The 14,437-nt window shown below is 37.8% G+C and overlaps 1 protein-coding gene across 4 annotated transcripts in view; it reads left to right on the forward strand.

Moving 5' to 3' along the window:
* Nucleotides 1-14,305, forward strand: part of ASAP2 (ArfGAP with SH3 domain, ankyrin repeat and PH domain 2) — a 77,023-nt gene extending 62,718 nt beyond the window's left edge. For 2 of the 4 annotated variants that reach the window (XM_015859400.2, XM_015859396.2), the window contains 7 exons: nt 1,817-2,072; nt 4,517-4,678; nt 5,588-5,756; nt 7,374-7,441; nt 7,996-8,105; nt 11,321-11,443; nt 11,681-14,305. In XM_015859400.2, coding sequence (XP_015714886.1) covers nt 1,817-2,072; nt 4,517-4,678; nt 5,588-5,756; nt 7,374-7,441; nt 7,996-8,105; nt 11,321-11,443; nt 11,681-11,755 — 963 coding nt within the window. In that variant the 3' untranslated portion in view covers nt 11,756-14,305. The remainder of the gene's footprint in view (nt 1-1,816; nt 2,073-4,516; nt 4,679-5,587; nt 5,757-7,373; nt 7,442-7,995; nt 8,106-11,320; nt 11,444-11,680) is intronic. The other 2 variants (XM_015859398.2, XM_015859399.2) reach the window with 1 other exon arrangement.
* The last annotated feature ends 132 nt before the right edge of the window (nt 14,306-14,437 follow it).

The following is a 14,437-nucleotide window of genomic DNA, read 5'->3' on the forward strand; positions in this document are numbered from 1 at the left end:
TGTTAGCACAACTGTTTTTCTGTTGGAAGTAGCTAAGAAAAGAATCCTTTATCCTATGGGTAATGAAATTCAGCTTATTTTCATCCTACAAGTTTCAGTATTCTGGTATAAATCCTGCAGAGTCCCTCGTCTAAGGCAGGATGTGAATGGCCAGTACTTCAACAATTAATTGCATAAAACCAGATCTTGTTCGTTGAGTTTTTTTATTTCAGAAGTCTTAAAACCTCACAGTCACAGATTCATTCTTTTTTTTTTTTTCCTTTCACAGACTGTGTTTAAAAATAAGCCATCAGATTTCTGCAACGCTTTAATATTTTGGAAATGAATTTTGACATCAGCAGGTTTTCTCAAACAAAACTTTGACAAGATCATGTCAGCATAGGGTTCTTCTTCCATATCGTCTCCTTAGTGCTAGAGAGCTATCACCTCTGACAGCTGACATAGCAAAGAAGTCAGAGTTAACAAAGAAGAGAAGCCATCACAAGCCCACCCTTAAGATTTTTCTTGAGAATTTTGGTGTCTATGCAAGCATCTGTAACCTGGGGGCTGTTAAATCCAGTCCTTCTGGTATATCCAAACATTTGGGTACTCCTGTATATTATGTCACCACTCAGATGGTAATAGAAATAATAGTGACATTTTTGATAAAGCAGCTCAAAACTTTCTGTTGTGATTTTTTTTTTCCTGCAGTAAAACCAAAGTACTTTACAACGGAGTGTCCTCTCTGGGACACTGAGCCCTCTAAATTGCTTTTATAAATTTCAATCAGTTTTTTTCTTCACTTCCTTTATTGTTGCCGATTCCCTTCTGTGCCTGTGCTTTTTCTCTGGCCAGTCACTGAGTTCATAGAAAACTTGATTGCCTATACATGATATTGTCAATGAAAGTCTATTCTGCTCAAATGCTTTTACTCTAAATAGTTATTTTAATTTTATACAGTGCAGTTAAGTGTTTATCTGACACTGTTTCTAAAGTCATATTTAATTATGCTCTCTGAACTGTGGAATGTTGCAACCCACTCCTGCAATAGCCATATGAATTTTTAACTCGAGCTGTTTTAATGATTTGATAACAATGATTATCATGCTTGCTGTTGAAACAGGAAAATTAATGTTGTGTGCATGGCAAACAGATGACTCGCTGCAGATCTGAAGGACAGCTAATTGGAGCTCATTTGATAATGTGCATAGGTTGAGCGATATTCCATCCCCACTGCCAGTTAATTTCTGTAGCTTGGTGCTGTGTTATTAGTGAGCTATAAAGAGTTCATGAGAAGTCTGGGTAACTGATGTGTTGCAGCTTGAGCTACAGGTAGAATACTCAGATGCAGTTCTGTCCTTGAGATGAGTGTCATTGGTTTGGGATCTAACACCGCTGAACTTCATATGGGGATCCGATTCTTCGGTTGTTTCTATGTTTTTGAGAAATATTACATGATATTCTTATGCAGGAAAATTTGATCCATTCCGTATACCTGTATTCATTACTGTCTATAGCAATTTAGTTCTTATAGATCTTTCAAGGTCCCTTCCAATCCCTGACATTCTCTGTTTTTCTGTGTATACACAGAATGCAGTATGATCATATAGGAGTATGCTACAAGAGGAAATGAAAGAATAACTTCTTGAAATGCAATTCACATTATTTTTTTTTTTAATTAACATGCAGAAGGAAGGAGTGTACATTCCAGATCATGTATTAAGAAGCAACAAAATGCATTTTAGAAGCAATTTTTTACTATCTTGATATTAGTAACTTTCTATTAATGAGTACAAATAATGCAGTATCAGTGAGCACTTCTGTTGTTGTATTAAAGCAACCCAGTCCTAATCGAAGAGAGGACAGGCCCGTCAGCTTCTATCAACTTGGATCAAATCAACTTCAGCCTAATGTAGCATCATTGGCAAGAGATGCAGCAAACATTGCTAAGGACAAGCAAAGGGGATTTATGCCAAGTATATTGCAGAATGAAACGTACGGAGCAATACTCAGTGGCAGTCCACCTCCCGTTCAGCCTACAGTACCTGTTACAAGCAGTGCACCTCCTCTACCTCCAAGGAATATTGGCAAAGGTACTAACACTGGAAAATGTGTTAGATGACTGGGTTCGTGACTATTTCTTTCTTTCATTTTCAAGTTTTCTTTTACAGTTATTTTGCACAGGTAAGTATTGGAACAGTTCATTGATATCTTCACCTTGCATATTTGAAGTGAGTCCACACAACTAATTCTGAATTTGATTTTCCGTCTAAGTGCAAGAAAGTACACAGTAGTGTGTGAGAAAATGACACCAAGTAACTTCAATAAAATCACACCTTTTATTAAAAGAAGGGCTACAGTCAAACTAGTTTGGCAAGTACATTTTGCTTAGAATCCATCTTTGGCAGAGTGAAAACTTACAGGTGCAATTTTCATAGTACTTGGCTGCTATAGGAAATTGTTTGAATACATGGGAAAAGGAGAACGTATGCCAAACATGAGAGTTTTTAACATTACAGAATCTTCTCTTAATAAATAAATGCTTCAAGGCTGATAAAATAAAGCGGAACAAAGTATAGATTCATAATATGGAAAGATGGATAAATTATAGAACTGTTAGTTGCCTGAAAATGCAAGTGATCAGCAGAACAATATACATGAAATATACTGGCTTCATTGCAGTTCAGAAAGGGTGGAAAATCTGCCATTAAAGCTGACACCTAAGCCTCATTCTTGTTCATGTATAATCTGTTTGGATATTGGAGAAGAGTAGATAAGTTTGTGTAGGTTGTCTTTACTCAGTACACACTCAGTTGTATGTCACTGTTTTGGTGCAATTGACAGTTTGTTAGTATCAGTGCTGTTTATTAATCCACAGTCTCTCATGGGTGCTAAACTTATGTAAAGTTAAACTTCAGAAAATGACTGTAAAAACTATATTTTCTAATAGATTCAAATTCCATAAGACAACATTAGGAGTGCAGAATGTTCTAGGCTTCTGAGTGACATCTGCCTTGGAAAGCACTGCACAGAGGTTAGAATACAGGGCTGAGATTGCAAATTGAACGTTTGTGTAATATGGGAACTCAGTTGTTCCACAGGAATGGCTGCATCATAAAAGGAGGATTAAAATGGATTGTTTTGTGAGAAAAAAGACTGAGAACAATAGAACAGCGTGTTTCTGTGCTACTTTGAGAGAGCAGTGTGAAACTGGAAGAAGTTTAGCTTTGCATACAACTTTGTTTCTTGTCCAAGGTGGAATTCCTTTCACCTGATATTTTTGCATGAAGTCTAAGTTTCATATCAGGTTGTTTTTTACTTGATGAAAAGGAAAAGGAACACGTCTCCCAGCAAACAGGAAAATCTCCCCAGTGTCGTCTTTTGGCTGTGAGAGAGTTTGCACTGTCCGTTTAACTGTTAGATACTATCCCTAAATTAGTTAATATAATTGGATAGTTAAAAAGACTCTTTTACCCTTTGATATTATTTTACCCATGGCAAAGCATACGGTTTTACCCAGTATTTGCCCTTGATTAAATGACACTTGAAATAGGGTCATTTTAATTGCATTCCCAGCCCCAGACTTGTTGGCACCAGTACAGTGCAACTCATGCCAAGAAAGCATGCTGCCTGGCTCAGAGAGACTATTAACTCATGTTCTTTACTCTAGCAGTGCATTAGCCTATTATTTTATATTCTTGGTTAAAAGCAATGATAGTATCGCCAGTCTTAGCTTCATGTCAGTAGCTGATACTGTTGTTATGCTTATGATGTATTGTTATTACTCCTTTATCCTCTTAGCTTTAAGCTGTTCTTCAAGTCTTCTGAGCCTTTTATGCTTTTCCTTGCAACCTGATATTTATTCATGCCTTACTCTATTTTGTTTTTTCTTAACATGATGTTCATGCTCTGCAAAGGGAAAAAATGGCATGAAAAATGCAAAATATTGGCCTTATGATGAAAACCATTAGTGTGCATTTTACAAATGGGGAGGCAGATTTGGTGTGGAATCATTTAGGAGGCTCCAAAAAAGCAGAACTGTGTAACCAATTCTAGTTTCATGCATAGCTATTATAGCTTCTTGTTTGGGTCAAATTCAGTTTTATGTCAATTCCAAATCAAAACTGATGTTTCACAATGAGTCAGCAAAATCTGCTAATATTAAGAACGAGGTCCTTTTTGTTTGATGTACCTGAGATGATTACAGCTATCAGCCACGGAATAAAGAAGGTAGAGAGACATGTCTTCTCTCTTCTTGTTAAGAAATTTCTGTTTTTCAGGTGTTGATCTACTTTAAAGAAATGCCCAGGAACAAATTTTAGGGTAAAGAGTTAGTAAGACTTCAGCCAGAAACTTGTATGTATTTTTTTAGAGCAGATTCTGATTTCTGCTCTGGTGTTCCTGCAGGATGGCAGCAGTTCTAATTTGGTGAACACAGTGTATAGCTGCACTACTTTGAAAAGCACAGGTGTCAACACTAACGCTTTGTGCTTAGGGTGAGCAAAAATAATAATGCAGTATTTTCCTCTCTTTTTAGTTCAGCCTTCAGTTCTTGGCAGTGGTATTCAGACAATTTCTTCATCTAATACAATGTGGAAGACAAATTCTTTAGGAGTGGAAAGTATAAGCAGGCAGAGATCTTCATCTGATCCACCAGCTATTCATCCCCCTGTGCCGCCATTGCGTGTAACATCTACAAGTATGTTTCCACTTTCCCCTGTTTTCCCTTCTGCTGTATCTAATCATAGTTGGCTTATTTTTCCATTTTTCACAACTCATGCTTCCTCTTTTGGTGACTGTAGCTTTGGCCTATCGTTCCCATCCAGTGACTTCGTATGAGCTGTCTTCTCTGACGTTCCAGTGAGGACCGTATGGTGTATTGCAGGGTCAACAGTACCTTACTAAGAGCTAAAGAGCTTTCCACTTGTATGCGTAGCTTTAATGATGCATTTCTCGTTGGTGACTTGTAAAGATGTGTTTCATGTAAGCCTTGGGCTCCAGACTTCCACCTCTCCACCACTGTGCTCAATTCTTGCAGAACGTAGGAATGCAAAGAGATGTTTTGGTGCATCGCCAACTGCTGTTGTGGTGGTTTCAAGAATTCAGTAGAAATTTTAATTGCTTACTAAACCTAATGTGAAGTTTCTTTGACCAAATGTTGTTATAACAGGTTTTTAAAAGAAGTTCCTCTGAACAGAATGTCTCAGATATTCACTCAGCTATTTTTCCATAAAACAAAAACCAAAGGTCTTGACTGAGCGAACAGAGTTCAGTTAAATATAATCATATTCTTGAAAATATTAGATCAGAATGACTTTGTTAAGAAACAAGAACTTTCTGTTTATACTTTAATGCTTTGTTGAATGGAAGTACTTGTGAGCTCTCTGGTCTTGAGTAGGTGAAACTAAAGGTAAGCCACGTTGCAGAGAGGTCTTTCTTCCAATGGAAGGATTGCTGTATGTTTAAATTGTTGATTACAAGTAGTAGTAAAGTATTTTTCTGTGTTAGGGATAAATCCTGTAACAGGAAAACCTATGGATGAGAATCCAAGAGACAAAATGGTAAATAGAAGTCTAATTCCTTTTCACTGTCTAACTTCTTTCTATAGATGTGCTTTCTCCTGCACCACCGCCTCCAGTGGCAAAGACAGCCAGCATTATGGAAGCTTTGAACCAGCAATCTAAACAGCAACCAGCTCCTCCACAAACTAAGCCAACCCCGCCACCACTGCCCCCACAACCTCCTAGTAGAGTTTCTCAAAGAAAGCCTATTCCTGGGTAATTGTTTTTAGTATTTAATGCATATATTTCATGATTATTATTAATATTTCAATTATGTGGCACGTAACATGAAAGTCTTCTAAAAGGTACACACACCTTTGCCAGTGATGTGTTCTAAAGTATGTGAATGAACAGAAGACAGATACTAAGGGAGTTACGTTACAAGAATTCTCACAGTAAAAACAGGGTAGACTAGTGATTTAATATCGGGTGACTTGCATCATATCTGCAGAATGCTTACCCTTGTTGGAAGTAAGAAGCCACAAAGAATAATCAATTTCTAGTTTTCTTATAGCGAAGAAGAGGTAAGAGGATATTATGTCTGATGATGTCATTTGTTGTTCACATGCTTGTCCTTTGTTCAGTTCCACTCAGTATTTTCTTTCATAGTGGAAGTAGAGAGACCTGGAGTAGAAAATATTCAGATTTGCAGGAAACAAAGTTAGAAGGGACCCATGTCCTGGTGAATGGGATTTCTTTCAGAGGAGCCTTGAAAAATGGTTGTAGTCTAGGGAGAGGGAGGATGTTACTTAGTAAGCAACACTTGGTACTGAGGAGTGATCAGCTACAGAAACAGACTGTGGAGAACAGCAAAATATGGTTAAACAAAAATCCTTTAGAGGAAGAATCTGCAAAGACATAATGAGTCATAAATAAAAGTTAGTCAGAAGACTTAGGAATTAATCCTTCCAGTTGTCTTAACCTCAGTGACCCTCATCTGGAGTACTCAATTCAGCATTAGGTGTTGAAGTAAAATAAATACTCCAAGTACTGAAGCTGAAACCAGGGGAGATCAGTAAGATAAAGAGACATCTAGAAAATACAGCCTATTATGATAAAAGTTTGGAAGAAATGAGAGTCTCTTATCTTTTAAGAGAGGTTGTAGCACAGATATAAGTCTTCAAATATATACAAAGCGTTGGATGATGTCATTCCTTTTTACATTTCAAGGGGGCTCTAAGAATAATATTGTGGTTTAAATTGTAGCAAGAATAATTTAGACACCAGGGAAAGCTTTCCATAAGGAAGCATAGTGGAAAATGTTACCAAATTTTCTAGGAATTTTTTGATTCTCTGCCACTGAAAATTTGGCAGAATGTAGCCTGTACAAACCTAGATAGTTACAAGATATAGGAGCATGTGTATATATACATCTATGTGAGATAATATGTAGGGGTGATGCTTTCTGATGAGAGATAAACAACCTTTGACCTTCATTTCTACCCCTCTGGTTGTATATGACATACAAGTAATGTAACATAAGTAAAAGGGCGAAGCAGCTTGAAGTTTGCTGTAATGTACAGACAATATATAATTATATATATTAAAAAGCAATGGTATGAACTCCAGAACTTAAGAAAATCTGCTCTATACAAACTGCAGAAATTGAACCTAAAATTATTCTTCGACCTTACATTTGTAGCTGAAGTGCAACTAATCATCGGCTTACTCAAAAATAAGGAAGAAAAGTAATATTTTAAAATAAAAATACCAGTCACTAAAATATACTGATGATATCACAAGAACTTTATAATATGAAAAATCGCTTGGATTCTTGTGGTTGGTGTTCCTGTTTGTTCCTTAAATGGAAGGATTTCTTACTTTTTTGAACAGGTCTGAGAAGTCATCTGGCTTAAGTAACAAGGGGCAGTCTAGAGGACTTGGAGCTCTACAACAAACTGGTAATTATGGTTTAGCGATTTATTTTGCTGCATTTAGCTGTTATTATTTACAGTGTAATGGGGACAGTTATTTCATTTACTTTGTGCATTTACACAGTCGGTACCAGCATTCTTGTTTATTTTCTTGACTGTGTAGGCCTCCATGCTTAAAGCTTTTCTCCATGAATTGAGCAATAATTGAGCTACCGTTTTAAAGCATTGCAATAAAATATTGAAGGTTTTCATGGATTCTGTGGTGATATTAGTGGAATTTCTCCCACCCAATATCCTTTTTCTCTCTCTGTTTTCTGTTTATTGGTTGTTACTGTGATATCAACACAGCAAGTACTTGCTAATAATTATCTGCCATCTTTGTTAGAAGTCTCCTGTGTAGGGTACAGCATCTTGATGAAGATGGCCTTAATTAGGCAAGGAAAATTCTAGAAGCCTGCAATTTGTAATGAATGTGTGGAGAAATGAGAAAACTGGTTCTGGTCTCATCTGTGTTGTAGGCTTTTTTTCTTTTGTAACATATCTGTGATATTAAAATGTGATTGTTTTACTTACCTTATTAGCAGGAGAATCTTCTTCTGTATGTGACATTCCAGTAACACAGACTGGTTCTACAGCAAATACTTTGGCACAGATCCAGCCACCAGCACCAATGCCAAGGAAATCCCAAATAGTAAGTAGACAGTCTGGATTTGGACTTTGTTAAATTTTCCACACACTATCAAACACACTCCTGTGATTAATAATCTGTCCTGCTAGAAAGAAAGTGTGTGAGCCATCAATAATACAAATCCTCTGTTCAGTGTGTGACTTCTGGTAGATACTCATGAAAACCTTGCTTCTCTTGCATTTCCTAAGTGACTGCAAGTGGTCTTTAATTAAAAAGACCAACAGAAAACAAGGGCAAACCAAAGACAGAGCTTGGATTCTTTGGTTGTGTCTGAATGTGAACCACACCATGTGTAGAATTTATGGGTTATTGAGGGTAAATGAGCTTGACAAGTTTACAGTAGGTCATTTGTAAGTCATTTATAACTTGATTCTTAAACTTCAGTAAAGTGGGCAGTTTTTTGCTTTCTTTTATAATGGAAATAGGTATAATTGTTTATCTAGGTACATTAAATGACTTCAGACTAGACTGGTCAGAGCCAAGCTCAAAAGGAGAGAAATTGGATGAGTTGGTTATTGTTACAACTCTTTGTCATGCTGAGTATAGACAAATGGCGGGATAGAGATCCTGTGCTCTTGAGGTGCTCTTTGTGACAAGGCCTGGGCTATTTTATACTTCAGATTCTGTATAGCAAGATGGTTTAATGGATTAGCCTGAGGGTGGGAGATGCGCTGTTTCTGTCTCCAGAACTGTGTTATTAAGGGGATATAATAAAATAATCTTTCTTTGATCCTCTGTCACTCCAGTCATTTTTCCTTAACAACGTCCATTGAAACAGTAACTCTCCAGGACAGACTTCAGTGTGTTCATGTGCATAGTCTTGCACATTTGTTTGGTGCTCCTAGAACTCCTATGAGCTTTTGTCATCAGATAATGTGAAAAAAGCCACAGAGACATCTGGAGTTCATCTTGCATTAGTTGGTATTGTAAAATCTTCTGTTTTCTTGCCTCTCCCACTCTTGGTTAACCAAGTTACCGTCTGCCTTGCATCAAAATAACTTTCATGGTTTAGACCACAATTTAATGGTCTGGTTAGTGAGAAGTGGAATAGCTATCCCTTTTGCTTATATGCACTGAGGGAGTTGCCATTTCTGTAAAGCAGTTGAACCCTGATCCCAATTTCTTTTCTGTGTTTTGGGATTCAGGTGTGAGCACTGGATGCATCCGTTCAGCTCAGCTGATAATTCTGATACAGCTCCCTACCTGGCTTTCTGTATAGATTAAGGTCATAGTAGTTCTGTATCTTGTTCTCTCCTTTTCTGTTTCACAGGACAAACTGTTTTACTTCTGTGTGAAAGGGCTGTCCTGGTTGGTTTTTAGAAACAGTCTGTCTCTACTCAATGGATAATATTAGTTGCATGTAATGAGGAACATGTCTGACTCCAAATAACTCCAGGGCATCAGTAGGCTGAATTTATTGTGACTGAAAAACTCAGCTGCATATTTCTCTTCTGTCCTAGGACAAAGAAGTAAGGGAAACCTGGCTCAGGGTGTATGCTAGTTAAGGTGCTTTAGCTAAATCAATCTAGCTAAAGCATCTTAGCTGAGATTTAGTCAAGGGCCCCCTCAGCTAAGGAGCTTTAGCTAGATCAGTCTAGCTAAAGCACTTGACTAAATTGCTCCCTTTAGCCTTATACTCCAGTATTTTTTGCTATGTCTGCCAGAGAATACAGAAGCCAGCTGAGATTTAGGAAATGATTGCAGAAGTACTCCTTGAGTAAAGGAAAAAAGGTCTGGTTATACATATGCATGCAGCCAGTGGCTTGTCTCCTATATGATGCATTTGCCCAATAGCCTGTTTTTCATTTAGAAAGTTCCTGATGCAGCATTTTTTTCAGTGTATACTTGAGATTCTTGAAAACGTTGTAGGCATTTGGAATATTTTCCTGAAAGATCCTAGTTTCCTGGTAATGAGGGTATTTTAATTCCTTTGACATTTAAAGAATAAGAAATGCTTGAAAATGCAACCCTATGAAGTTAGTAATTATGTCACTGTTGTACTGATGTGAAGCTCTTCCCCCTTGACAAAGTTGGTTGTGGTTCAAACTGTAACTTGGCTGAGGTGGAGCAAAATCACTGTGATGCAGTGCAGGGCTGCATCTCCCTGGGGTATGTCCACAAAGAGAGCCTAAGGATGTGTCTCATCTGGCCAGGACATGGTTTGTACCGTAAAGCGAGTGGATGCTTGTGGATGAAGTCTTTTCTCCCAAGCTTCCTGTTCCATGGCTGACCCAAGCAGAGACTGGGACAAGTTTCTGGGGCACTCCGGGATGGTGGTGAGACTTGCTTTTCCTTGCCCCATCTGGAGCCTCTGTCCCTAACATGCACTGCATTAACAGCTCTCTGTTGACCTGAATGGCTGTGGCATTTTAAGGTAGAAAGAAAAGACTTTTGGTGACTGAGGCAGGAGAAACTGGAGGAAAGGGTAGATTCATGGTAGAAAGCTTATGCTGTGCCTCCTGATCCTGCACCTCCCCACTCCTTGCACAGAGATCACTATGAATGTAGCATTAGTGTTCATCTGCAACAGGAACTGAAAGCAAATTCAGCAGCTGTAGATTGCACAGGATGGGAGCAAGCCAAGTTGCTCAGAGAGAGGCCTCAGATTAGGGAGGTGGATACTGTGATGCTAAGGCAAAACAATTTCAACATGGTTTCAAACAAAACGTGACTAGGATGGGAATCCCATTGCAATACTGAAGTATTGAAACTTTAACAAACAGTAGTGTGAACTTTCCTATTGGAAAACCGCTGCAGTGTCTTGCAGCCTTCAGCACTACAAAGAGCCTGAAGATATCTTGGAAAGTTTATAGATTAGAAGAGTTTAGTAAATTACAAAGGGGCATATTGGTAGGTGACTCAGGCCTCTTTCTGATAATGTTGTTGCACTCATGGTGTAGCACTTGATTGACCATCACATATTTGGATTAAAGTCCTGCTTGCTGCAGTGATTTATAGCTCTGAAGGCTGGCTTGGGTGAGCCAGAATGGAAGATTACAAAGGAAAAGCTGGCCCACATTGATGACCTAGAGGTTCTGAAAGGCTTTGGATGCTGCCAATTTCAGACTGAACCATGAGCACCCAGAGTAAAAGATGTAGCTGAACTCTAACCTATGAAAAATAACAGTACCGTTTCTGCTGCATTCTTTAGATCAATTCTAAGTCTGCTTTGATTCCTCCATGCTTTTTATTTACATTTACTTATTTTTACATTTCAGTCAAAAACTAAACCCAAAAGAGTGAAAGCAATTTACAACTGTGTAGCTGATAACCCAGATGAGCTGACTTTTTCAGAAGGAGATATCATTGTAGTTGATGGTGAAGAAGATCAGGAGTGGTGGGTAAGTATTTTGTATGCCCTGCCAGCATACTTTAAAAGAAACATATGAATAGCTGAATAACAAATGCATCCCGTTGGTCTGAGTTTTCTTACGATGTTTCTTTGTCTTTGGCAAAAGTAGAAAAAAAGATGGAGGAAGAGACTTGTCATACTTTAGTCAGGAAAGTGACTTGTGCTTGTTTTGATGATACTGTGATTCCTTTTGAGATTAACTTGAAAAATGTCTGACCTCTTGCAGATTGGTCATATTGATGGAGATCCAAGTCGGAAAGGAGCTTTCCCTGTATCATTTGTGCACTTTATTGTTGACTAAATTGCTACTGATAAGTGGAGACATTTCTCATTACCAGCGGTCACAGAGATAAGTTTTGCTCTATTTCATTTCATCTACCTATCTGCAGACACCTTGCCAGAACACTGCCCAAGTCCTAGGTACTGTAGCTTACTTTTTTATTACCATTGTTCTGATTTTGGGACTTTTAGAACTTTTTTCTATGTGAAAACTTCTCATGATCAGTTTACACTTAAAAAAAAAAAAAAAACATAAAAAACACACAAAAAAACCTCTTCCTGTATTTTTTTAAGGTGAACTGAAAAGCTTTAACAATCAAAATCCATGTATGTGAACGTCACAACATAAAGAATGTTCTTTTTAAACCACTCACTGTAATTTTATTCTCCCTTTTTAACCTGACAATACCACGCTTCAGTGTTGCTTCCCCAATCAAGGAAATTGTGTGCATCTGTAACAGGGCAGTGAATGTATCCAGTTCTCAGTACTGTTTGAAGTATTTGGAACCAAAACATGCCAGCTGCTGCATAGTTCTAAAGTGAACTCGTTCAGCATTTTGCCATAGTGGCTGTCATCCGGGATGGTGTCTTTGGCCGGGTAAAAGTGAAAAAGTATTTCAGTTTACCACAGGAGAAACTTCTTTCTTTCAGAATGGATGTAGATATTTGCTTCAAGTTATCTGAAATCTGTGTTAGTCGTTGAACTTTCTAGGTCTGATTTTGTGAGCTTGAGACTTTTTATTTTTCTAGGCTGCACGCGTGTGGAACCTGTTTTTCGAATGTTCTTTGTGTATGTTACATCCATTTTGGTCATTTAATGTGACTACTGCTGGTTAACTAAACTGTGGCAATATTACTGAGTTACTGCATTAACTCAAGGATAATGAAAACTGCACTTCCTGAAATGTACTTAACCATGATGATGGATTGCAGAACATTTCTTACACGTGTATCATTATAGTGGTTAGGCTTTTTGTTTGTTTGTTTGTTTTGAGTTTCTTAACGTGCTCACACGGAACGTATTTGGTGGAAGACTTAGAGAACTGTCCTTGGTTCTTAAGGTCTCGGACACCTCACGAGTGCAGTTCGTTACGTTCTATTTGATACAAATCTGTGTGCCACTACCTTGCAAACAGCAATAGTTTGCTAACTCACTCTGTATTTATATAATATACCCACGTATATGGTAGCTACACTGTTGTTACATTTGTTTGACTCATTTGTGAACAAAGGTTAGGCTATTGATCATTCCGTTGGTTGATGGTAAAGCACCAAAACAAATTGGGTGTCGTTTTGGTGTTGGTATATTCTGGGATTGGACCAGTGGCTGCTTTTATGCTACAGAAACAACTGGTGGCATACGGAAAGAAAAGCCCACGTCTGGGTCACGTTGGCTGTGGTCACGTTTTGTGAATGTTCTCTCTATGTTTATCAGGAGAACTTCACATTTCTGATAAGTGGTGTTGAAATTCAGCCATTTCACATGTAAAAGAATGGAAAATAAGCCACTGCGTGTACTTATCTGGAGAAGAATCTCATATCACAAAGTGCTGGGAGAGCAACACTGATCTCACCTTCTATTGCTTTTCCTGAATGGTACAGTTGGTCAATAGCCTCTCAAACGTGTGGGTACAGCCGAGGAGACACATAACTTCCATTTTCTTGATGCTGTTGCTGCAGTTTAAATGGGGAACAAACTGGAATGTTTCAAGATATTTTTGTTGCAAGTTGAAGTAAATTAGTCTGTATTTTCAAAGTTCCCAGTAAAATGATAGAGTAATAGTTTAGCACTACAGTTCTATTCACTTACTGAATTTCAGTTTGCAACACTATTTTGTATGTTTCTATCCCTGATAGAGTCTAGAGAGTAAATGGGCATATTATTTTGCACAGATCTCCTATTGTACAGTATTTTTAACACAGAATCTTATAGTGTACAACTCATAAAGTTTAAACGATGATGCAAATTTTCCTTGGGCTCTGCTAGAAGAGGAACACACTTGAAAATTGGTCACAATCCTGTTCATTATTCACTTGGGAAGCCTTTAGACTACACTGCAATAGCACTAACAGTGCAGACTGTTAAAGTGTCGAGGACCAATTCAGAGCAGCTAAGCAAAATTGATCCCTAGATTTTCAACACTTCAAAGTTTGCTTTTCCTCTGGCAGAGGAAGAAGAAATCCTAGAGCCTGTAGATATCTATTTATAATATAAAATTTAGAATTTTAAGGCCAGAATCTTGGCATATTTCATAGACCTTTTCAAATCCGATCAAAGTAATGATTGAAAAGAAACCTGTTAATAGACTATTAGGTTGCTGTGTTAACTGTTTAAAAAGGAGCAAAGGACACTTAAAAATGCAGCTTAGAATGCTATGAGATGTATAATATTCAATTCAGTGGTTTTTATTTTGTTTAGTTGCAGAGCAACTGTATATATTGTATAACCGAAAATCAACTCTTATTTTCAATGTCCTGGATGCAGTGATTTATAATTAGAGCATGATTAATAAAATTTTACTCTTGTTAACCAGTCAAACGTCTGGAAAAATAAAAACTACTTTTAAAATCACTTTGGCTGCTTCTGTGTTGCTTCCATGATGTCGTTCTGTGTGTGAAATGAGAACTGTGCAGGCAGCACGTCTTCCATTAAATCAGAGGAATGAAGAACCAACTTACAGCCACTCTTCACTGCCTGGGATAT

The sequence above is a fragment of the Coturnix japonica genome, chromosome 3 (genome assembly GCF_001577835.2).
Source record: "Coturnix japonica isolate 7356 chromosome 3, Coturnix japonica 2.1, whole genome shotgun sequence".
NCBI classification, from domain to species: Eukaryota; Metazoa; Chordata; class Aves; order Galliformes; family Phasianidae; genus Coturnix; species Coturnix japonica.